This window comes from Carassius auratus, chromosome 8 (genome assembly GCF_003368295.1).
Source record: "Carassius auratus strain Wakin chromosome 8, ASM336829v1, whole genome shotgun sequence".
Lineage (NCBI taxonomy): Eukaryota > Metazoa > Chordata > Actinopteri > Cypriniformes > Cyprinidae > Carassius > Carassius auratus.
Window position 1 is genome coordinate 12,010,324 of NC_039250.1, and position 24,810 is coordinate 12,035,133.

General features: G+C 36.7%; 1 protein-coding gene across 3 annotated transcripts in view; it reads right to left on the minus strand.

The window, feature by feature from the left end:
• vps13a (vacuolar protein sorting 13 homolog A) overlaps positions 1-24,810 on the minus strand; it is a 54,799-nt gene that overhangs the window by 15,455 nt on the left and 14,534 nt on the right. The window contains exons 29-56 of one of the 3 annotated variants that reach the window (XM_026269692.1): positions 24,572-24,758; positions 24,373-24,489; positions 24,188-24,291; positions 23,548-23,715; positions 22,815-23,122; positions 22,551-22,698; positions 22,334-22,475; positions 21,471-21,592; positions 21,191-21,360; positions 20,586-20,809; positions 19,869-20,197; positions 15,953-16,306; positions 14,152-14,253; positions 13,919-14,071; positions 13,568-13,826; positions 12,167-12,327; positions 11,114-11,217; positions 10,237-10,522; positions 5,707-6,117; positions 5,514-5,618; positions 4,436-4,582; positions 4,227-4,358; positions 4,015-4,148; positions 2,423-2,509; positions 1,686-1,812; positions 1,305-1,534; positions 817-970; positions 13-159 (exon numbers count right to left, since the gene is read on the minus strand). In XM_026269692.1, the coding sequence (XP_026125477.1) occupies positions 13-159; positions 817-970; positions 1,305-1,534; positions 1,686-1,812; positions 2,423-2,509; positions 4,015-4,148; positions 4,227-4,358; positions 4,436-4,582; positions 5,514-5,618; positions 5,707-6,117; positions 10,237-10,522; positions 11,114-11,217; positions 12,167-12,327; positions 13,568-13,826; positions 13,919-14,071; positions 14,152-14,253; positions 15,953-16,306; positions 19,869-20,197; positions 20,586-20,809; positions 21,191-21,360; positions 21,471-21,592; positions 22,334-22,475; positions 22,551-22,698; positions 22,815-23,122; positions 23,548-23,715; positions 24,188-24,291; positions 24,373-24,489; positions 24,572-24,758 (5,112 nt within the window). Of the gene's footprint in view, positions 1-12; positions 160-816; positions 971-1,304; positions 1,535-1,685; positions 1,816-2,422; positions 2,510-4,014; positions 4,149-4,226; positions 4,359-4,435; positions 4,583-5,513; positions 5,619-5,706; positions 6,118-10,236; positions 10,523-11,113; positions 11,218-12,166; positions 12,328-13,567; positions 13,827-13,918; positions 14,072-14,151; positions 14,254-15,952; positions 16,307-19,868; positions 20,198-20,585; positions 20,810-21,190; positions 21,361-21,470; positions 21,593-22,333; positions 22,476-22,550; positions 22,699-22,814; positions 23,123-23,547; positions 23,716-24,187; positions 24,292-24,372; positions 24,490-24,571; positions 24,759-24,810 lie in introns of all 3 variants that reach the window. The other 2 variants (XM_026269691.1, XM_026269693.1) reach the window with 2 other exon arrangements.

Genomic DNA, 24,810 nt, shown 5'->3' on the forward strand with positions numbered 1-24,810 from the left:
GGTGAAGCAGACCTGAATCCTGTTGATCTGGACTCTGTAGGTCTTCTGGCGGGTGGAGACACTGTACTCCACCTTCAGTGCTGGCAGGAAGTTCCTCCTGAGCGGCGCGTCAAACGGCTGCATTATCCTCATGTCCACCCCGTTAGCAGCAAACAACACCTGATGAACATTCAGCACAGCCAGAGACGGATTAAAACAGACAGAACCTTCTCTGAATAACCTCGGTCCTTGTTGCAGCCCATTTTATTCAGCAACGTGGGGAAGAGTAAGGTTGTGGGTTCGAGTCTCTTTTAATACTGTTATGCAAAAGCTATTTTATCTAAAAAGTAAAAATGCAATTGCAATATGAAACAGTTTCAAGCATATTATACAAAATGTAAACACTTTGCAAACCTTGAAAATACTACATTGAAATTAAGCATTTCAAGCACCCATACAAACCCTGAAAAATGCCTCTTACACAAGCTGTTTTTTATTTATTTATTATACTGCGTTAAGCTGAGTCTTGTTATAGCACTTGTATATCATTGCTCTTTTGGTTGCTTCCATTCTCCTCATTTGTAAGTCGCTTTGGATAAAAGCATCTGCTAAATGACTAAATATAAATGTGAATATGGTAGTTGAAAAATGCATATGAAAGCAATGCAAGTTGATCACTTGAGAGTATTAGCTCTTGAAGCTCTGCCTCTTCTGCAAAGGGGGTGGGAGCACCAGCTCATTTGCATTTAAAGGGACAAAGACAAAAAAAAAAAGGGGCGTTTTGGCTCATAATAGGTCCCCTTTTAGAGCTGTGAACTGGTTCATGTAAGCACTAACCTGGTAGTCGTTCTCTAGGTCAATGACGATGCTGTCCACTGGCCCGCTCTCCATATAATCTCTGTAGCGCTGCTCCAACATCGTCACCTCTTTACCACTCAAAACCTTCCACCGGCTGCGCTTCTTGGGCTTGGTTTCCCACACCACATCAGAACTGACCGACACACACAAATTTAATTCATTTGATCTATTTCAGTAAGCAAAATATGAAGAGTTTATTTGCAAAAACAGATTACTTAAATCGTGTTTTTTTTATGTTTTAGTGTATTAGTTATTTTTTAACCTAATCAAAATAACCCAACTGCAGTTTAACTGAGATTAACTGGAATGCTCAATGAAAAAAAGCTGAGTAATCCGTTTTGGCAAATAAACTCTTCATATATTCTAAGTTGAAGTGGATGCTAATATAGCTAACTTTCTTGTTGTGAAAAGGCCTTAAACGTGCATAACACTTTTTTGACGTATGCCACCATGACCCCCAGCAGTACCTGGTGATGCCAATGAAGGCCACTTCCTGGCTGTTGGTGTTGTTGACCAGTGAAATGCCCATGTTCTGTAACGAGATGCAGGTTTCCTGTTCAGCCAGCTCCATTTTCTCGTTATCGTAAATCTTCTTGAAGACACGCAGCTCGGTGGTGAAAAGCACCACACGCTGGAGGCCTTCATAAAACGAGATAACAAACAATTTCCCCTCCTTGTTCACATCCAATAACTGGTCCTATAGAACAAAAAAAACACAGAGTCAAACGAGCATCACGTTGCACATCTTCAATGACGAGTGAGGTTTAGTTATCACATTTAACTGAATGCAATTTATCACAATTAAATGTTGTTGTTTTCAATCACCAGATCTGATTTTTATTTCTAACCTCTTCACTCTTGAGCTCTCCTTTGTATTTGGCCCATTTCCAGCTCAGTATCCTTGAGCCGGTGGGCTCGGCCCAGGTGTAGTACACCGCCTGACCTGGAGCCAGATCATCCATTTCTGCCTGAGAGCTGCTAGAATAAAACCAGCAGTTCAGACTTGCTAAAGAATATATAACATCCTCACAAAACATCCAACAACTGCAACAAACTTCAACCAATTCTGCACAACAATGCAGAAATTATAAGCATATAGTATTAACAAAATAATATCTGAGAATAATTTACACTTGATATAAAGCACAAGCAGTTAACTTCCCTTTAACAGCAGCCAAAGTCACAATAACTAAGTGTCCAATGAGAGAAAAAAGAACCTGTATCTCATCAGGTTCCACTGAGACACAAGAGAATACATTTCATTTGTTAGGAAGTGGAAATGAAAGCAGCTGTAAGCACAGAATCAGGAAGCAAGTACAGTAGTTTTGTCCACAAGGTGCAAAACATCCTGCAAAATCATCACCGAGAAGAGAAAGATTCACTTCAGACGGCAACCTTAAGCTGTGGAAGGAAAATGAGTTAAAGACCATAATAACTGTACTCATGTTTTTCCCCAAAGTGTTTTGGAAGGGGTCTAGCAGCTCCCCTTCACCAAATCCCACGTTAGCTTGCAAGGAGAAGAAAGAAATACTGTTTCATGCATCTCAACCAACATCACTTTGTTTGTCAGTGTGAAAGTGTGTACCAGAGGGATTCAGTCTCTTCACAGACTGATAAAGAGAGATCCAATCTCTCATCCCGAAGCCAAGTAGAAGCTTTCCGCTTACTGGTGCTACAAAGAAAGAAGGATACAACAAAAATGCAACTAAATAAAACACTCTAGTAACATAAATACAAAAAAAAGCAGAGAATTAAAGAATTAAAAAAAGAAACATTTTGGTTTTCTAGCTGCTCCCATCTACTGCAAAAGCATTTTTAACTTGATTGACAAATGCATAAAGAAAATGTATAAAGCATAATGAATAAAGCAAAATTTTGATTGGTTAACTATATAAAACTTATTTTTTTTAAATATATTTTAAAGAACAAATTAAATAAATGTTTACTTATTTGCCCATTTCTGAAGTGATTTATTTACATTTTTATTTTTGAATTAAAACACTTTGTGTTATTTTTAGAAGCAACATTCCTAATCTCCTATAACAGTGAACATCAAGCTTAAAATAATATAGTGTGAGATTTATTATTTAATGACAATAATTATAATAATAATTATATTTTCCTATAATATTAAAGATATTTTGATATTAACTTTTTGTACTACTTGTTTAAATAACATTTTCAGTGGCCCAACCAAAAAAGTTAAATTAAAATTAAATTAAAGCAGGGGTTTACACTAACTTTTTTTGCACTTGTTGCACTGGTGCACCTAACTTTTTTTCACAAATGTTAGTTGCATCCAAATCTTTGACCGCATCGCATTTTACACCACAGTTTTACCAAGTTCACTTTTCTTTTTTTTTTTTAATCGCTGTCCATTTAGGCAATATTGACTTGTAGCCTAAATGATTAACTAACAATTTAACTATTTTTTCAGAAAAATTCATTATATATTGCCTGATGCTTCAAAGACTATGACAAATCAATCAGTTTGAACCCCAAACTACCAACGATAACTATTCTGATACATCTAATTCAGAAGAATTTACAATCACAATGTCCAATTCCTCAATAAAAACTAAATCCTTGCAAGACATATAAATGTACCGTATATGGGGCCGTTCACTTATCGCGCCTAAAAACGGGTGGAAAACGCTAGGCGCGCCGCTTTTTCCTTCTTTCCAAAGCGCTCGGACAGTTGCGCTCCTGAGGTGCCTGCCTTTGCTAAGCAACCATGATGTGCTCACTCCATGAAGATGCCGAAATTTCAGCGAAGGATAAATGGATTTGCAGCACTAAAAATCGCTCGCAGTAGCTCTGCTACAAAATTTATTTCAAAATGGCAATCCATATACAACTATGGTCAGCTGTTCCTTCATCTTGGCTGAGTTTTCAACGTTGTTATGGAAAAGGATGAAGCTGATTGGTTAGTTTTTGTCACATGACCCGCGGTGCGCTTGCATTCTGAAAAGTTGAGATGTTTTTAACTCGATGCGGTGCGGACGCGCCTGGAAAAACGCGCGCGCCTACATTGGAAATAACGAACTTGCGCGCGCAAAAGACGCGATATGTGAACGGCCCCGAAGATCAACAAGGCCAGAGACCACAGCTGTTTCTCATTGTTTCTTTATATAGTTTGATCTTAGATCACAGATCTCATGTGTCTGTCCTTCTCACCTCTGGTGGTAATGTAGCGTCTCATCTTTAGTGTGGTTGATGAGGAGGAATGGAGCGGCACCATCGTGGTAATCAGAGAAGCGGATCACGGCAGAATGTTCTGTCAGATTCACATCCACAATAATACCACCCAACTACAAACAACAGGAGACAAGAAGAGGATCAATCGAGGGAGAGTGTGCTTGCAGTCTGTGTAGGAAACACTAACTCACGGTTTTGTCCAGATGCAGCAGGAGGCAGTTCTCTGGCTGGTGGAAGAAAAATGCCCGTGGTGAGGATTGACTGCCCTCCACTTTGACTCTGAGTTTCTTTGAGTCTTTTTCTGGCCAGAATGGAACAGCAGCCTAAGAAACAGATGGATAAATCTCAGCATTCAGAGAAGGAACATTTCTCCTGGTCCAGTTGGGTTGAGTTTCCTGACCTGTCCGGGTCGGGCCTCTGTCCACTGATCCAGACCTTCCTCACAGACTCGGATTATGTGCTTGGTTCTGTTCACCAGCATGTAGAAGGGCAGGAACGTCACCAACCGCGTCAAACTGAAACTGGTTGCATCTATCTTCACTCCCACCTAACAGCAAACCGATCAACACTTAACAAATATTCAATTCAAGTGGCATTCGAAATCCTTTTTTAATTTTGTAATCAGACATATTGAATGCCAAAAAAAATTCAATAAAAGAGGATGGTACTTGATTTTATCCATCAGTAATTTGATTTGATTGGACTGTTAAAGTGTTCATCAATCTAATGTTGATTTATTATGATTTACTATTAGTATTCAGTATTATGTACTTTTATAGTTTTAATTCATATTTTTAATTGTATATTTTCAGTTTTCATTTTAATCTTAGTTTAGTTTTAATAATTCTGATGTGCTTTTGATATTTTAATTCGTTTTTGCATTTTGTAATTCCTATTTAGGTAGCATATGTTATTATTTCAGATTTAATTGCAGTAATTTTAAACTTAAACATTTCAACTTTTTTAATATTAAAATTGTAACATTTTATTTCAGTGTAATTTCAGTTAATGATGTTAGTGGTTTAGGTTTGTGTGTGTGTGTGTGTGTGTTTATATATATATATATATATATATATATATATATATATATATATATATATATATATATATATATATATATATATATATATATATATATATAAATATATATATATATATATATATTATTATTATTATTATCAGTTTAATAAAAGTACATTTTAAAAGAAATAAACAATATAAAAGTTAAAAAAAAAAAGAATATTGGATCTTTTAGCTCAAAGACATTGATTCCATTCCTCCAGATCTCATAATGAATGTAGTAAATTTCACCCATTAAATTTTTTAAAAGTTGTCAATTTCCTCTATATACTTTCTTTGAGAAAAACGAACCAGAAATGAGATCACGAACAAGTACCAAGAAGGTAAGTCAATTCAATTTTGATTTCCTTTAGATTAAATGTATTAAAATCTGAAGGTTGTAATGAAAGAACGGTCACCATGTAATCCTTCTGCTTCCCTTTGCACTTGACATCACCATAACTCCCAACAGTGTCGATGGAGAAATCATCTGACAATTCACTCTCTGAAATCATCAAGCGAATCTGTAAACAACAAAGCAAGAATGAAAAGTTAGAAACTTGATCAATAAAACAGCTGAAAGTTTACTACATGCTTGACGTTCTTCCAAACCTTGTTGTTCTGCAGAAAGTTGCGTGGCTTGAAAGAGAACAGGAGGGGCATGTCGTAGTCCTTTGCATGTTTGCGATGAAGATCATCTGCCTTGTACTGCAGCAGTCTGCCCGTCTTATTCACCATCCAGTACGGGGAGTGGACGGCCACCACCAGCTGACCCTCCTCCTTCTTAACATGGACAGCGATGTCCAGATCCGGCTTGGCCTCCGTCTCCTCGTCCACTCGCAGCGAGCGGAATTTGATGAAGCTGATCTCTTCACAGTCGCTGCACAGACTGTACTTGGACTCCCAGTCCTGCTGCATGTATCCCAGCAGCTTCAGCTCCAGAATGGAGAAATCCATGATCGCCGTGTGGATCTGGGAGGAGTGGCCTGCTTTCAGTTCAGAAGGGGGGACATCTCCATTGCCCTGTAAACAATACAGTTTTGCTAAATATGGAACTATAAATTGAATACCTGTTACATACCTGAAAGTAGTTTTGTCAAAAGACCTTCGGTACCAAGCCGGTACTAAAATAATGAAAATGTAACGGTACCAGGTTTCTTTAAGTAGCGGTGGTACAGAGCAGAATTTGTCAAAGTTAGCATAAATTAATCAAATCAAATCTCCATATGGACCAGTATCTGTAAATGTTAAGCCGCAAAAGTTGTTTGAAATATGAATCCGTGTTCTGCGCGTCTCTGTGTGAATGAATGAATGGCAGAGACGTGCGGGTTTGTTTACTACATAGACTGAAGCGCATGACGCTTGCATTAATTTCTGCATCTGCCATCTCAATGAGGACATAAATACATAAACAACATCACCAGAACTGTTCTGAGTCACTTCACAAGCATTTTACCGTTTCATTTGAGTAAAACCAGTGTCAAAATAAAAGTTCCCAGTCAAAATAAAAGTTAATTTTTACATAAAGGCATTGTGCTAGAAATATTTACTATTATTTAGTAAAATGTATGTGATACTGCTACTAATGTTTAAAAAATTTATAAAACTGTATTTTTTTAAGAAATAAATTGACACAATATTTCTTCCATGTTTTAATTTTAATAGCAAATCTCCATTATTTACCAAAAAATAAAATGTAAAAAAAAAAATTAATTAAAAGACTAATTAAATTTGGGTGAAACTTGTTTACTGTTTTTCATAATTATATTACTTGTAGAAAAACTTTAAACACAAGATAAATAGTTTTTTTTTTTTTACCAGCATATTTTTGTGTTTTGCTTTGGTACTGAAATTGGTACCGAGAAGAACCGTGGATTTTCACTGGTATCGGTACCGAATACTGAAATGTTGGTACCGTGACAACACTACCTGAAAGTACGCAAAACAACATCATATTCTATAGAAACTCCAAACAAACTTCGACTGGGGTGGAATTTACAACAGCAGCTATTTCATAATAAAGACAGCAGCAAAATGCATCACCTGTCCACAAATTACAGCTTTTGAAAAAATTAAACTAAATACTATCACAGTCTTTTTTATAGCTAGCTGTCACACTTGGAACTGAGATCAAATTAACTGAATTTTTTTTTTTTCAAATTTCATTTTCTTTAGAGTTTATCTTTTAAATAATGTTGATGGATATTTACATTTGTGAGTTAAAAGTGGCTTTCAAAATATCCATATAATTTACCATTTAAAAAATAATAATGTGTTGAATAATTGTTAAAATGACTGTTAAAGTGATTATAAATATTCAGGGTGATCTTACATAAAAATGTATGTTTTAAAATTAATTTATACATTAAAATTCAGCTTACTCATGAGCTGATGTTTTGATTTATGTTATGGCTAATAACCTATAAATCTACATGATTACAATTCTATATCATTTTGTATGAATCAATAAAAAAAAATTAGAATACCTGCATCTGAAATGAAAATGCAATTTTACCAATATTTGTTCGATTTATTTTTTATAGCCTAAATGTCATGTTTTAATTAAAATAATGTTTATAGAAAAGAGATCAAAGCACCCCAGATGTACAGTATTGTTCAAAATAATAGCAGTACAATGTGACTAACCAGAATAATCAAGGTTTTTAGTATATTTTTTATTGCTACGTGGCAAACAAGTTACCAGTAGGTTCAGTAGATTGTCAGAAAACAAACAAGACCCAGCATTCATGATATGCACGCTCTTAAGGCTGTGCAATTGGGCAATTAGTTGAAAGGGGTGTGTTCAAAAAAATAGCAGTGTCTACCTTTGACTGTACAAACTCAAAACTATTTTCTACAAACATTTTTTTTTTCTGGGATTTAGCAATCCTGTGAATCACTAAACTAATATTTAGTTGTATGACCACAGTTTTTTAAAACTGCTTGACATCTGTGTGGCATGGAGTCAACCAACTTGTGGCACCTCTCAGCTGTTATTCCACTCCATGATTCTTTAACAACATTCCACAATTCATTCACATTTCTTGGTTTTGCTTCAGAAACAGCATTTTTGATATCACCCCACAAGTTCTCAATTGGATTAAGGTCTGGAGATTGGGCTGGCCACTCCATAACATTAATTTTGTTGGTTTGGAACCAAGACTTTGCCCGTTTACTAGTGTGTTTTGGGTCATTGTCTTGTTGAAACAACCATTTCAAGGGCATGTCCTCTTCAGCATAGGGCAACATGACCTCTTCAAGTATTTTAACATATGCAAACTGATCCATGATCCCTGGTATGCGATAAATAGGCCCAACACCATAGTAGGAGAAACATGCCCATATCATGATGCTTGCACCTCCATGCTTCACTGTCTTCACTGTGTACTGTGGCTTGAATTCAGAGTTTGGGGGTCGTCTCACAAACTGTCTGTGGCCCTTGGACCCAAAAAGAACAATTTTACTCTCATCAGTCCACAAAATGTTCCTCCATTTCTCTTTAGGCCAGTTGATGTGTTCTTTGGCAAATTGTAACCTCTTCTGCACATGCCTTTTTTTTAACAGAGGGACTTTGCGGGGGATTCTTGAAAATAGATTAGCTTCACACAGACGTCTTCTAACTGTCACAGTACTTACAGGTAACTCCAGACTGTCTTTGATCATCCTGGAGGTGATCATTGGCTGAGCCTTTGCCATTCTGGTTATTCTTCTATCCATTTTGATGGTTGTCTTCCGTTTTCTTCCACGTCTCTCTGGTTTTGCTCTCCATTTTAAGGCATTGGAGATCATTTTAGCTGAACAGCCTATCATTTTTTGCACCTCTTTATAGGTTTTCCCCTCTCTAATCAACTTTTTAATCAAAGTACGCTGTTCTTCTGAACAATGTCTTGAACGACCCATTTTCCTCAGCTTTCAAATGCATGTTCAACAAGTGTTGGCTTCATCCTTAAATAGGGGCCACCTCATTCACACCTGTTTCTTCACAAAATTGATGACCTCAGTGATTGAATGCCACACTGCTATTTTTTTTTAACACACCCCTTTCAACTAATTCAACTAATTGCCCAATTGCACAGCCTTAAGAGCGTGCATATCATGAATGCTGGGTCTCATTTGTTTTCTGAGAATCTACTGAACCTACTGGTAACTTGTTTGCCACGTAGCAATAAAAAAATATACGAAAAACCTTGATTATTCTGGTTAGTCACATTGTACTGCTATTATTTTGAACAATACTGTACATTGACAATTTTATTTCGTGCCTTTTAAATTATCTAAATAATTTTATTTAAGGGGCCATGACATGGAATTTTTCTTTGCTTTTTTTTTTACGTTCCTTGAGGTTAATTTATAAATGTTAATAAAGTTTTTTGCACAAAAACAAATTATTATTTTCAGCCTTTTTAAGGGGCGTGTCCTTTAAGACTTCCCAGTAACTGGCCACTGCTATGCTTGGCTTATGTCATTACGTAGAAAATAGTATCAATGCCCCCTCACTATTGTACGTGTGTTTTGACAACATTAACAAAATAAAACAGTCATTTCCAGACAACGCATTATTAAATCATGTACTTACGGATTGTGACGTAGCTATGGCTGTGCAAAAAATCTAATGCGATTTTCATGCGCATCTCATCAGTAAAGGCGCTCCTGTGATTAGTAGTATATCTCCAGCAGCATCAGGGTTTCCAGGTTTTCAAAACAAAGCCTGCCCAGCTACTTCTAAAAAAGGGTCCAAAAATAGTCCAAAACTAGCCAAAACGCATTTCTAGGGGGTTCCCTGATAAAAATTGCATTATGGGGGATACCAAGTATGCGGTTGTTTTTAACGCCTGCGGGTTGAATGCATTGTATTTTAATGTCCGGAATGAAACGTGATTGGGCCAGTTTTAAAAAGCAATTGGCAAGGTTTGTTTTGAAAACCTGGCAACCCTGATCTGAACGCACGTGCTGGAAGTATACTACTAATCACAGGAGCGCCTTTACTGACGAGAAGCGCATGAAAATCGCAGTCGATTTTTTGCACAGCCCTAGATACAGCTGAAGTCAGATATAGTAGGCTATGATAACTCTAAAAGATAATAACTGCACCAGTTCAAACCACACACATCTGGCTCAGTGAAGAGGGACTTAAATGTGTACCTTTATCTTGAAGGTGATGGGGTATGGCAGGAGGTTTCGGAGGAGAACAGTGGGCCACAGGTGCAGAATGATGGGCTTGTCAAAATCCTCCTCAGTGCTGTGTGACATTAAAGCGTCTGGGACAGGAACCATGTTGACCTTCAGCATCTGGGCACTATCTCCATGATGATGGCAGGTTTTCACCACACACTCTCCAGGTTTCTGATTCACCTCAGTGTAAGTGAAACCCTCGGAGCGGTCGTACTGCTCCTCGCCTTCGGTTACAGGCTGCAGGCTCAGTTCAGCTCTGAGAAAGAATCAAACCAGAATCGAAAATGGTGAAATTTATATTTAAGGGACATACTGTATGCAGGATGAAATAATGGATTCGGCTCAATACAAGCTATAATATAATTAATATTTTAATGGGTATTTTTCATCCCCACTTTCACCCTTATATTTAACCATGCTTATCTGTCTCAAACTTAAAACTATAACATAAATTAAATATTAATGAACAATGTTATTTTATAACAACTTATTTTGAGAATTGTTGTTTTTAAAGAAAAACTTAAGGTTAGATATGGCAGAATTAATATAAATGTTTAAATAGGGGAAATGAGCATGTATATGTGAATATCCAATATCGGCTAATTTGTATCCAATGAAAACCACTAAATTAAGGATAACCAATTTGGTACTATTACAGTGGACATCCCTCATAATTATAAAAGATAATACCTGTGACAAGCATTTATTATTCTAACTGGATTAAAGGTATATTCTCTAGAAAAAACTCTTAAAATGTTTGCTTTCTAAGTAAATTTATTTATTATACTCTAGACAAAAATACTGATTTAGAAGGAGTGTATGTTTGTGAAAGTGTGCTGTAACGGACCTGTAGGAACCCAGAGGCACACAGAACTCCTCTGTAGGCAAAGAGATGCCCAGACACTCAGATCCCTCATAAACACGGAAAGCCACCGAAAAGTGATTGATGATCTAGAACATAAATACAAAACAACAGTTTCATCCACAACCAGTCTGTCAACAATAAATACAATAAAACAATAAAAGTGCAGTGTAAAAATGTGTGTAGGCTTAAAGGTACAATTTGTAAGATATTTGCAGTAAAATATCCAAAAACCACTAGGCTAGTGTTATATATTTTGTCTAGCAGATTACTAACAATATCTCTAATGTTTTCAACTACTTGTAAATCATGAGAAAATTCCCATTCTAAACAGTGACACGGGGCAGTGCAGTCACCTGTCAATGACGTTAGTTCTTCTTCTTCTTAGTTTTATGGCAGATTACAACCATGGCTTATCAGGTGCATGCCGCCACCTACTGTATCGGAGTATGTAGCAGGGATATGAATCTAATGACATTAGTTACCATTTGTTATCGCCTTTACTGACGTAGAAACCACATGACAACAGTGTCGTGGACAAATGCGGAAGTAGCTTCGTGACAAACTTCAACTAGAAAGAGATGCCGATCTCGCTTGTGTTTTACTCGACAGGTGAGTTGTATTGATTCATATATTTACAGAAAACCTATGCTATTATAATGATCAATAAGATTAGTATTATGGGGCATACACGCCAAACGCGGGTGATCGCGTCTGATCACGTCTTTGCATTGACTTTCTATGTAATCTACTCCACAAATTGTTGAACTCGCGTTAAAACCTTGATTTATGTTTCCATCTGATTTGATGGCTGTCAGCGGTTGAGTAGAAGACAACAAAGCCCATCATTCCACGCTCCTTCTTAGCATCATCAAACCACGCGATTGTTATTGTTTTGATAGTGCGCCCTCTAGTGGCAGGTCCTACAACCTGTACCTTTAATGAGGAGTCTAAAGTGAAGGGTCTGCTGTATATGTGTGTGTTTGTGTGTGTGTGTGTGTGTGTGTGTGTGTGTGCATAGGTTTTAAATATATGCACCTGGAAAGGAGAGCGAATCTTGACATATTTGCTTCCCTCGACGGTGTAAATCTGACAGACAAAGAAGCGTGTGACACCAGAGTCATGGTGCATGACGCTGTACATGTCCCGTCCTGTTTTGATTAGTGGAATCACACTTGCAGTAGTGTGGCCAGCTGGAGCTGGAAAAGAGGAAAAAAGAAAAAAAATAGCTTTTATCTTGCAATTTTGCAGAATGCAACTATAAAATGAATAAAATATGCTGTTTTAAATTAATTTCAAGTCATTTGAAAATAGATGCCTACGGTATGTTGTGCACACTCTGAAAAATAAACATTTGTTATTAGCATCTATGGTTCAACGAAGAACCTTTAACATTAATGGATCTTTTCCATTCCACAAAAGGTTTTTTATAGTGAACAAAGTTCTTTAGATTATCAAAAAGTAAAAAAAAACAACAACAACAAAAAAAACACTGTTTCTTTTAAGACCTGTTCACTTTGGGAACCCAAAAATGGTTCTTCTATTGCATTACTGTGAAAACCACCTTTTGGAAAGATTATTTTTAAGAGTGTGCAAGTAATTTTGTGATTCATAAAGGTCAAGTATACAGTATAGGCCATGGATTTTTTATTAGGGATGTAATGATTCACCCAAGTCATGATTTGATTAGATTCATGATTATTTGTTTTTCAAAATGAGATTTAAGACAAATTATAAATGAAATGTGTTCATTTATTGCTGCACGTTTCTTTGTGAAATTGAAATAACACATAATATACTAATCTATATAACACTTGCATATTATTGCTCTTTTGTTGTCTATTGTCCTTACTTGCAAAATCGCTTTGGATAAAAGCTTCTGCTAAATGTAAATAACAAAAAGAAATTGAAATTTTAAAACAAGGCTTTGCCTGTGCTTTCCATTTAAAATGAGAGGCAACCACTGCATTTTAATCATGATCCAAACATAGATGCTGCATATATACAACATAGTCAGTTTTGAATCTAAATTAGATTGTATAATTTTGAATTTGAAGCCAAAACAAAAAGATCTGACTTCAGTTTTGTGAAACTGTATATAAAAACTATCTGCATGAAACAGAAACATCAGAGCTGAACGAGATGCAGATTCACTCTCTACCAGCAGGTGGAGCTTGCTTTCCTTGGTTTCTGCTGTAAACAAAGCAGCGCTGCATTTATGAACTTTAATATGCATTATACATATGCAAGATAAAAAGAAAAATGACCATCTAAACTTTTCTAAATACAGTAAGTTCCCCTCATACATACATTCATATAAACTCCTTGCCCTAACTGAATCGCGATATGTTTAACATCTAAACCAATTTGAATTGATACATATTTGATTTGATTTTCAACCGGCTCAGGGTTAATCGTTACATCCCTAGTGAGTCTTACTGGGCTGTATGTAGTTTTTGGCACTGAGGCTTGTCATGGCTGAGAACTGGTCACTGGACTCAGCAGTGAGGGTGTAGTCCATATTCAGGCTCTCTCCATGCTGGAGCTCCACCACTCGATTTTTGGACTCTTTACCGATAGGTCTAAACACTTCACTGTGCAGCACTGATACTGGCAAACCCAAATTATTCTTCACCACAAACGGAGCCTGGTCTGTTTGAAAGCACTCAGCGGTCTGCTTCGTGGCCTCTGCAAAAGCCTGCAAACCAAACAGAAGAAACCACTCGTCTGTAACACCTGTCAGAGAATGACCCTTTTTAACCATCTCAACAACACATCTCAATCTCTTACCGTTCCTAGATTGCTGAGCATGTGGAGGCCACACTTGGAGAGGGTGACGTTGAGCTGGTCTTTACTGGTGAAGCTGATGACCGTTTTATAGTCAGGCACACTACCGTCCACCTCATCAGATACTCCAGAATATGATACTGGCTTCTTCTTCATCTGTAGACATTACATTATTTGTTTTTTGAACTCATGAAAAGTTCTGTCAATAACAGGTTAGGCATGAAATGAAAGACAACCTTCATTGCTAGAGTCCATGGTCTGAAGCCATCTTTTTCCTCATCGTCCAGCGGCTCCAAAAGTGGTTCCCATACACCCATCATCTCATTATAATAGTTCACCTACAGGAAACAAACAACTTGTTACAGGGTACAAAATCTAATTTGTTAATGTTACATTTCACAGTTTTTTCAGCATCTCATGGCATGAGTTCTTTTAAATTGGTGCACAGGTTAAAAGTTAAAGTTGCAAGACTAGCAAAGTAGTTAAAATTGTTCTGACACTATTAATAACAATAATTATTATTATTATATTTATTAGGCGGCCTTTTATAATCCGTCTATCAAACTGCCCAGCCATTTCACTTCAGCACTGCATTTTACACACACACACACACACACACACACACACACACACAAGCGCAAAATAGGATTAGAGCCTATATAGCCTTTTATTGCACTTTAACAAGTAATCTGAATGGCCTATATGTGCAATATTTTAAATGAGCCCTCACCAGCTGAGTTTAATGCCACATCTCATACTTGTCTCAGTCCGGAGCGCTGTATGACTGATGCAGCAATTAATTTCAACTTCCTCCAAATATATGAACTTACCTGTTTTGAACACTTTATATTTAACGTGTTCATTTATGTCCAATAATAGTGTTAAACTGTTGGACTTTAAATTAAATCTAGTATTGATTACTGTTGACTGATTTTGCAGAACATTTAGACTGAAAACTTCCGTGCGCAGATGCGGCAAATCTGTCACAGGACGCCTCGATATGCCGCTGTCACAGGATACACGATTGCGTTCGGCCATATATGAACTAGCTGTTTTAAATACAGTATTTGTATATTCAACGTTAGTTTATCAGTATCTTTGAAAGTATATGTTTTGATTATTGGTGATTCCATAGGCTCTGTAACAGTTATGCTATGACAAGAACAAAGAGTCTCTCTCTTGCTCCACCCATGCACGATAATATCGTGTATCGTCGAACTCACGGACTGAAGATATGACGATATTGCCCAAAACTAATGTACAGGCCTGGGGCGGTGTCAGTGCATTAACTGCATTAAAATATTTTAATTGCGTTTTTTTTTTAGAACTAATTAAGTTAACCCGTTAAAGCAGACAGCCCTAATAATACTATTTAGTTAAATTACAAGCTTTGCAATTTGATAAATTACATTAAGCCATATCAAAACTCTGGTTTTATTTTGATTGATCATTGAGCCCTAGCCAGGAGTTCATGATTACTCATGTCATTCATAATGGATAATGGATTCAAATAATCATTCATAAGCAACTTTGGATAAGCATTTCTCAAATGCATAAATGTAAATCAATCATGATATCTCTCAGAATAGTTCTGGTATGTTAATGTACTATATATGACAAGTTAATATATTTGGTCTTTTTTTGCACTAGCACTGCTACACACAGCTGATGTAGAGCAAGCATGGACTTGCTACTGCCAATAGATACTCAGACTGCTGTAAGCATGTAAAATATGCTGCTGCACAAATATGCATACATAAATCCAGTAGCAGATCTAGACAGGTGGTTCTGGGGGAGGTGGAGGGTTTCAGAGGAACTCAAATAGACACAGCAGGACAAGTTTACAGTCCAAACTGAGCTAGATTATTTAAATGCTGAGCTAGCAATCTCATCAGTTGCAGAATGCTAGCAATGAGCTAATGCTATGTAATAAATGAAGTGATTGCCAGCAGACTGCATATAAAGGGCCTATCAGCCTGCACTATCTAAAGTTTCATGATCTGGATCCGTATACAATGCATTACAATATTCTCTTACCTCCAGGTCCAGGTGACAGTGCAGGTTAATGAGAGTACTCCAGTTTTTCACGTCTCCCTTGAACGAGGCTTTGGCCAGCAGCATGGGCACAGTACGATGGCCCACACCGGCCTCCAACGTCAGGCAGATGGACTGGATGTTCATTTTCAGAGACTCTCCATGAGGAACGAGTGGAATGACAGACCGGGTGACTTTCTCTTCTTCCTCCTCCAGGAACCAGAGCTTTAGGTCTCGCAGGTTGCGACGATCCCACAGATCCTGGGGCATAGGACTCTCCAGCTCCTCAGGGGTCTCGGCTGCAGGGCTCAGCGCTGACTGAATGGTGATAACTGTGTTTATGATGATGGGAGACACCTTAGGGAACAGGAAGAGAGTAGATTTTATCAATGATATTACACCCTTTTACTGACCCTCAGAATCTAAAGAGCCAGTAAGAGGAAAATTCTAAGCTTCCTATCACTGTTTATAAGTCCTGTACAACAGGTTTAAATCCCTCCAAGGTTAAAAAACATTGTAATTTTGTCAAAATATCATTTTAAAATTACCTCAATTCTCAGAGATCCCCAAACGGTTCGCGCGAAGCTGTTCAAAAGATTCAGTTTCTTTAAACTCCAACTTTCGGTAGCATACTGTGTTCTGATTGGTCAACTAACATAGTCAGGTTTGATTGGTTGTTCCGCACACAACTTCATGGTAAACAATGCATTAGCATCTTTTTGGGGTGAATTATGTCTTATTCCTCTCACCGCGAAGCAAACAGTAAAATAAAAAACTTGAACAGTCTCGCTCACATTAGATATAATGAAGGGAGACGTGAAAAACGGACAACGGACATTGCGTTGTTTTCATATGGATTACTTTATCACAGAATATCTGTTTTCTGCAGCACTTGTTTAGTTTTAAAGAAGACATGTCAATCTTTCTATAGATATCTCTCTCATGTCTCTTCATTGAGTATTCACGGAGTTACACTTCATTTTAATGACGTGTTTGTTAATGAAGATCAGCGCAGACAGGCTGCAGACAGCACACATACTGATAAGACGCTCGGGAGAAAACAAACACATAACTTCATAATCATACTTCGCGTTGTGATTCGGAGATGCTCGTTGGTCCAAATAAAGTTGGTAATGAACCCAAACGCTTTGAAAATCCCGCCTTGAACTCACCGAGATTAGAAAAGTCATCAGTGAAATGTTGTGAACACAGCAAAAGCCATTGGTTCTTCTGATCTTCATTCTTTGGCAGTGAAAATAAAACAAACTTGCCTTTACAATTAAAAACACACTGTCTCCTCGACATGATGCTATCACACCAACCAGAGCGTCTGTGTGTGGGGTGGGACAGGTCAGAGTTCCGTTTCTCTCAAGACGGTAGGCGGAGATTATTATGCAAAGTGTTCCTAGTGACGTACATAGAGATGGGCAAAAGATTTGAAATCTATAACGACTCATTTCAGCGATTCAGAGTCGACTCCTTACTTTAGAAGCCAATAACTTTATAAATCGTGTACTTTTCGGTTTAATTATCATACACTGTAATACAGGTAATTTTTGATTTCCTATCTGTGTGGCTCTTTAAAAAAAAACAGGTTTGATGCTATTCCTTTAAAGGGTTAGTTCACCCAAAAATGTGATTTCTGTCTTGAATTACTCACTCTCATGTCGTTACAAACCCGTAAGACCTTCGTTCGTCTTCAGAGCACAAACTAAGATATTTTTGATGGAATCTGAGAGCTTTCTGATCCTCCATAGACAGCAAGGATATTACAAAAATATCAAGGACAATTATGTTATAATTTTTTCTTTGTACACAAAAAGTATTCTCGTAGCTTCGTAAAATTACTGTTGAACCTCTGATGTCACATGGATTATTTTAACAAAGTCCTTGCTGCATTTCTGGACATTGATCGCGTAAGGACCCTTGCTGTCTATGCATGGTCAGAGAGCTCTCAGATTCCTTTAAAATATCTTAATTTGCAATCTGAAGATGAATGAAGGTCTTACAGGTTTTGAATGCAATGAGGGTGAGTAATTAACCCTCTGAAGTCGATTAACGGTTATACGCATTAGGAGCCATTTTCTCCTGATAACCCCTAAAAGAACCTAAATTACACTTTCAGTTTTGATCGTACAGATAAGAGCAATACATCAATCGAATCTGTAACGGGGTCTACTTTTTTTGTATACAGACATAACAACACCAATACTTTGTGCATTTATAAAATAAAGATAACAAACAAGGTGTGCTGTCTGCAACCTTTGTCTGCGCTGATCTTCATTTACAAACACGTCATTAAAATGAACTGTAACTCAGTGAATACTCAATGAAGAGATATGAGAGAGATATCTATAGAAATCCTGACATGTCTACTTTTAAACTAAACAAGTGTTGCTGAAAACAAATATTCTGTGATGAATTAATCCATATGAAAACAATGCGATGTCCGTTTTTCACGTCTCCCTTCATTATCTTCTAATGTGACCACGCCCCCGCGCTGAACATTCTATTCAGATTCGAATGTTTCAAACTGAAGCGCGCGGATTGAAGACGCCCACACAACTGAAGACAACACAGTGAGACTGTTCAAGTTTTTCAATTTCACTGTTTGCTTCCTGATGAGAGGAATAAAACAATTCACCCCAAAAATATGTGATGTGGATTACCTCAGGATTGGAGATTTCCTCAGAAAAAAAGAATGAAGCACTTTATTCAGCGGAGATCATAAACACGAGTAAGTGTCTTTTTATTTATTTATACACTTGTACTAGTTTTTTACATAACGTGTAAACATTTTACTAGTTAGACTTTTTCCAAAGACTTTTTCCAAACTATAATTCCTGACTAAATGTATAATCAAGTGAAATATTATTAAGTTTCAATAACAATATACAATACAAAAGCTTGATGTAAATAATATAAATATAACAAATAAAGATAACTGTAACAAATGTAACACAATGCTGTTCTTTCAATTTATCCCCCCTAAAAAACCTGTAAAAAATATTCTCTGCTCTTTTCAACATTAGTAATAATAATAATAATAATAATGATAATTATTTTTTGTAGAAAATAAGATTGTTAAAAGGATTTCTGAAGGATTGTGTGACTGGATGCAAAAATATTAGTTTGAAAGTCAGCTTTGTTTGTTCCTAATAAACTGTTTAACTGCACCACTCCCAAGTGGATAATGAATTATGATGTGGGATAATTAAATATATTCTAAATAAACTACAAACATAAAATTATATAGATTTATTTTGTCCTCACATTCTTTCTTGTAACTCTTCCCCCTCAGTGGCACAGCTGACTAAATGGCTCATTATGCAGCTCATTATGCAGCTCATTATGCAGGCCTTTGTCTTCTCAGGTGTAAATCACAATGATATTCATGATAGTTGACACCTACTCACATATGACTTTTACCAACAAAAAGTGTCTTAGAAAATTTAAATCAATATATTGTTTTCTGTGAATGAGTAAACAAGATGATTTTCACATAATTTAGAAAGAAAAATTCCAGGCTTCAAGCTCCAGTTCTCAAAAGTCCCGGGAACCAATGTTCTGTATGTGTTTTTTTGCCTTATTCAAGTGATTTAACATTTTTAGTTTTTCACTAACCACGCATAACATTTTTTTTTCTCAAAAACACAATCATGTACATACATGCATTTCACATATTATTATAGCCCAGTCTGTGCTGATTACAATGAGATTAGCGTTAGCCATTTAGATGTGTATAAGCAACTGAAAAAAGCACAAATGTCAGGGCATGACAAAACTTCTCCAGGCCCCAAAAATACCCTTAGACTCGAGAGGGTTAATGACAGAATTTTCATTTTTGGGTGAACTATCCCTTTAAGTCTCTACGAATTCAAAATATGAAATTATCACAATTTCAGATGTTTAGCCTCACCTTGAGCGTGAGCGAGCTGATGGACAGATTGATGGCCTGAGGCTCGGTAGGCGACTGGTTGCTTTGGAAGTACACCTGACAGGGTTGAAGCACCGTCGTCACATTGTGCTCCCGCTTCTCTCGCAGGAGAGGACATGCCACCACCTTCAGGTCTGAAATTGCAGCAGTCATTGACTGACCGCTGGGCTCGTTCTTCATCACCAGCTCACACTGCGTCGTCATAACGAGAGCCGGAGCTTCAGCACGTGTGAGGTCGGCCACGAAAACGATCTCAGGATTTTTTACCACAATGTTCATCTCAGTTTTGGCAACCACTGGCACAGCAACCGCTAGCAAAGGAAAGACACAATTGATTCACCATTGATACAATTTTCTATCATTTATAACACAATGATTCCCTGCCATTGATATTTTACAGCATTTCATGTTTTCACTATTATGCCGTATGGGGGCACTATTATTTGTCTTTCACATCTGGAATTAGAATCCCCGGTTCAAAGCGTTGCTTTTATCAAGTATTGTTAAAAAGATTGTATGAAGCTAGACCAACATGTTTGCTTTGTTTTTTTTTTCTGATCTTTTGTTTGAAATATTGTCTGTTCAAATATTCAAACAACAAAATAATCAAAATTGCTAAATTTGACATCTTTAGTCTAATAACACTTTCTTGAAGAAGATCTGTCTTTATCAAGGTAGTAATGAAGTGCGGTCACTAACCTGGGTCTTTAGATGAACTAACAGGTTTGTTGTTTTTAGGGGGACCAGAGAAGCCATCTGCCAAAGCTTTAAGAAAGACATCAGCTACTGTGAGCAGGAACTCCATGCTGGCACACAGATAGAGGTCCTGAACCAGGGTGTCCAGCACGGTGCCGTCCCGGCCTTGTCTATAACTGACGTCTACCATCACATCCCCTTCCCTGGCCTGACGCATCGCCATCATCCTAAACCAGCATTAAATTAGGGTAAACAGTTAATGACATTTAGTGACTGAATAACTAACTTTGTTTACCATAAGGATGCAAATAAGATTTTTTTATAGTCAATTAATCAGCTGGATCTTTCTTTGATTAATCAGTTTATTGAATATCAAATATGTACTTTGTGCAAAAAAGTTTTAAGATACAAATGTTACAATATTAATGATTTCAGATAAAGATGTTCTTCATGCACAGAGCGAAATAACTGATGATTATAGATTTATCAATTAGTTGTTAAATCTATGTACTGTAGGAAAAACGACTAATGTCAGTTGTACAGGGCAGGAAGGAAATTTGTACACATAAAACAAGAATTAAAACAAACTGGAGTGGGTCGAGTTTTACCTGGATGTGATCATTTTCACCCTCTGTCTCTTGTCATCCAGCAGACAGTTTGTAAGTTTGAGGGAGGCTTTCATGGAGCTGTCAGAGAACATGTGCACAGCGGTGGAGATGGTGCCCAGTGTGAACTCTGCCAACTTCAAACTCTCATCACGGGAGTCTGATAACTGGATCTGTACACAAACAGATTGCTAAAACTGAACCAGAATGCTACAAATGTAAACCTGGTTTCACATGTAATCATTACACTCTGATCTAGACTGAACTGAGTGTATTATGTCACCTCGTTGTTTGGGCTGTACAGAACCAGTGTCATGGAGTCAAACTTGAAGTCCAGTTTCAGAGTGTTCTTTAGTTTGCCTGTTTTCTGGCCCTCCACCACTGCTGCGGTCACAACAGTGTTCCCTACAACACACACACACACAAAAATACTGTTTACGCACAAAAAACCCAAAAACATTTTAGTTGTTTATTAATTTTTTTAACCAGATGTACTCCAAGACATCCAAATCCTGAATTGGGAAATGTGTTTATATTAATAAAATATATGAGTAATTTGTGCTAAGTATTACAAAATCGGTCTTAAAATTATGCAACTTCTGACTAACATTTTAAATCATTCACAATTATTGTATACATTTTAGAGAGTGATGATTTTTTTGTAAATGCATTTACATATTATATTACAGATTGAATCTTTGGTTAAAATGTAAAATAATAACAGACATTTTAAATGTTACATTATACAGTATATACATATTTTATGTACATACATCTCATGATAATGAGCAAACAATGTTATACAGTGTTTTTTTTTTTTTAAATAAACATGCAAAATAAGGTTAAAAATGCGGTGAAATTTTAATGTGTAAGGCTTAATTGTACAGTATATCGAAACTAAGGCTATCATTAAAACCATTATTAGATTGAATTGTATTTTAAAATGTCATTAAATATTATTTTACATAATGTCATAGCAACTTCATATTTATAACAAAAAAGATTATTTACATCAGTTTATGTAGAATGATGTTAAATTCATGCTTAAACAGCAGGATATCCAAAGACACACAGAAAGTACACAAAAAGCATGCTTGATTTCTTCATTTTTTCATTTTTTTATCTGTATTTGTGTGTAGTTTATACCTCCAGAACTCTGAGAATCCTTGGTAGAAGTCATGTCTCCTTTATCAGAGCTGGAAGGAGCTGGAGGAGCTTCAGAAGTCTCAGACAGATTCTCACTTAGAGTCTTCAGCACTATAGTTAGGTCCTCCTGACTCAAGATTAGCTGCAAAAAATGCACATTAATGTTATCTCCTACACCTGAAGTCTGACATAGAAACAAACACAAATATGCACTTACACTCATGGGTTTGAGGTGTGCATTAATCTGGATGTCAGGTATGCTGTGATACCAGGTGGCAGAAAGATTGCGTTTGATTGACAGGTCCATGTTGACTGGTTTGAGTAACTGAATCTCACTCCTAAACTGTCCATCAGTAAAAGTGGTCCTGGGATAATAAAGACATATTATAGACATCAATTAATCAATGAGTCACATTAAATTAATTAATTCATCAATTCAAACAAGTAAACAAGTAAATTTATGCAAAAATGCTGAACTAACCTGTACATTTTAAGATCACTCAGTGCCACAGCCATGATGTCCATGACAGGGGGGATCTTGGTGTGAGTTGGCGAGGAGACAATTTCAAAGTGGTTCTTTACAGTCACTAAACCCAGATCTGCCACAATTACATTTTGGGAAACAGAGGACTGTGGGAGGAAAACAACCGGAGCTTTGATGTCTACATCCAGGGAGATACGTGTACTTCTCTCTGCCAGCTCCAAAACCCCTGTGGCTGCTTTCTCTGCTGCCTGGGCTGTCACCTCTGCCAATGCATTTTTAGCCTCTTGGAAATTATTAATAAATGCCTGAGGAGCAAAAATAAAGACAGGAAGAGAGACGAGAGAGACCATTAGTCAACAGACAAATATAAAGGCAAACAGAGGAAAAGGAAGTCACATGATCATTTCCAAATTTGCTGTGATACTTAAGTGTAGGTAACACAATATATACTGAAAAACAGGTGAAATAAAATAAAATAAAATAAATAAAAACAACTATGCAGCAATTTGTTTTTGTAATTTTGTAAAAAAAAAAAAAAAAAACTGTAGGTGACCCCCAAGGTTCAGTTCTAGGACCTCTCCTCTTTTGTAATATATATAGTATTTACAGGTGCAACAAAATAAAAATGATAACTATTAGTATAAGTATTATTGCACTTTTTCAACAACTGTAACTTCCTTTGTATAGGAAAAATGGTAGACGCAATTGTAAATGAGAAATTAATACTTACCAGGATTGAGGACACAAACTTGTTGAGGAAGATAACCTGAATGCAGCCCACAGTCAAAGTTACACTAGTGTCCACAATGTGCATGTCTGTGTAGGCATCGCCCTCTGTTGCATCCACATGGTTCACCATGCGGAAATCAAACACCTCCTTATCCGCGATGGACACTGCCTATTTAATCATCATTCCAACATTAGTTTAAATCAATTCCATCTCACATTCTCACCTTTTAATGCATGATACGAAATAAAAAACAAACAAATCCCAATTTTATTTTAGCTCAGTAAGTTGATATTAATATGAGGTTTTCTTTAACATAATTCTTGCATAAATTTGTGAGCATAAAGATTTTTTTATAAATCTCTTTAATGTCACGATTTTTCTTTATATACATTTATATATACATTTTTTAAAGAATTGTATAATCTAAAAACAATACTGTTACTTGAGCCCAATTACACAGAAACTGTTAAACATGAAATTGTTTGTTTTGAGGTTAAAATACTTATTTTATTGCTTTTAATTCTAAAACTATTAATAACTTTTTTTCTAAAATAATATAAAAATGAGTGCTAGTTGTCTACTGTGCCAATTTAGCTCCCGTTCTATGATCTATTAATCCTTGAAAATACAGCACATTTACCTTTTTATATAGTGCCTCTTTGTCACAATCCAGAATTACAATGTTCTTCAGGTTAGCCAGAATCTCTACGGACTTCTTCTTCATCTGAACTTCAGAAACAAGCCCTGGTATAAAAGAGAACATGCAGTACTGAGACATATCCTAACTTTACTGTGTTTATGTGCATTTACAGAACTGTGTGTTACCCTCGATGCTGATCTCAGAGATTCTGGCTTTCTCTCCTCTAATGAAGACCTTGAGGCAGCTGAGGTCTGCTCGGATGTGCAAATTCACCACATCCTCAAACTTTGACTTCTTATTGGCTGAAGAGCAAGCCAATTATATGAGATTAAAATTATACCATGACAGATCAAAAGATGAACCACACAAAATGAACTTTCTTACAAGATTTCTTGGTAACAGCAGAATCCTCTATATTTGCCTCCTCTTCTTCCTCCTCTTCCTCCTTGGGTAGGACGGGCTGCTCCTCTTGTGCCTCTTTCTTCAGTGGTGGAAGAAGGTTATTTAGGAAATTTATGGAGTTGAGGAGTGCCTCGGTGTGCAGGTGCACATCCAGTGAGGAGAAATTCACCTGGTGCAAAGAGCATAGTTTAAGAACTTTTAGAATGCGGTTTATAAGCTTT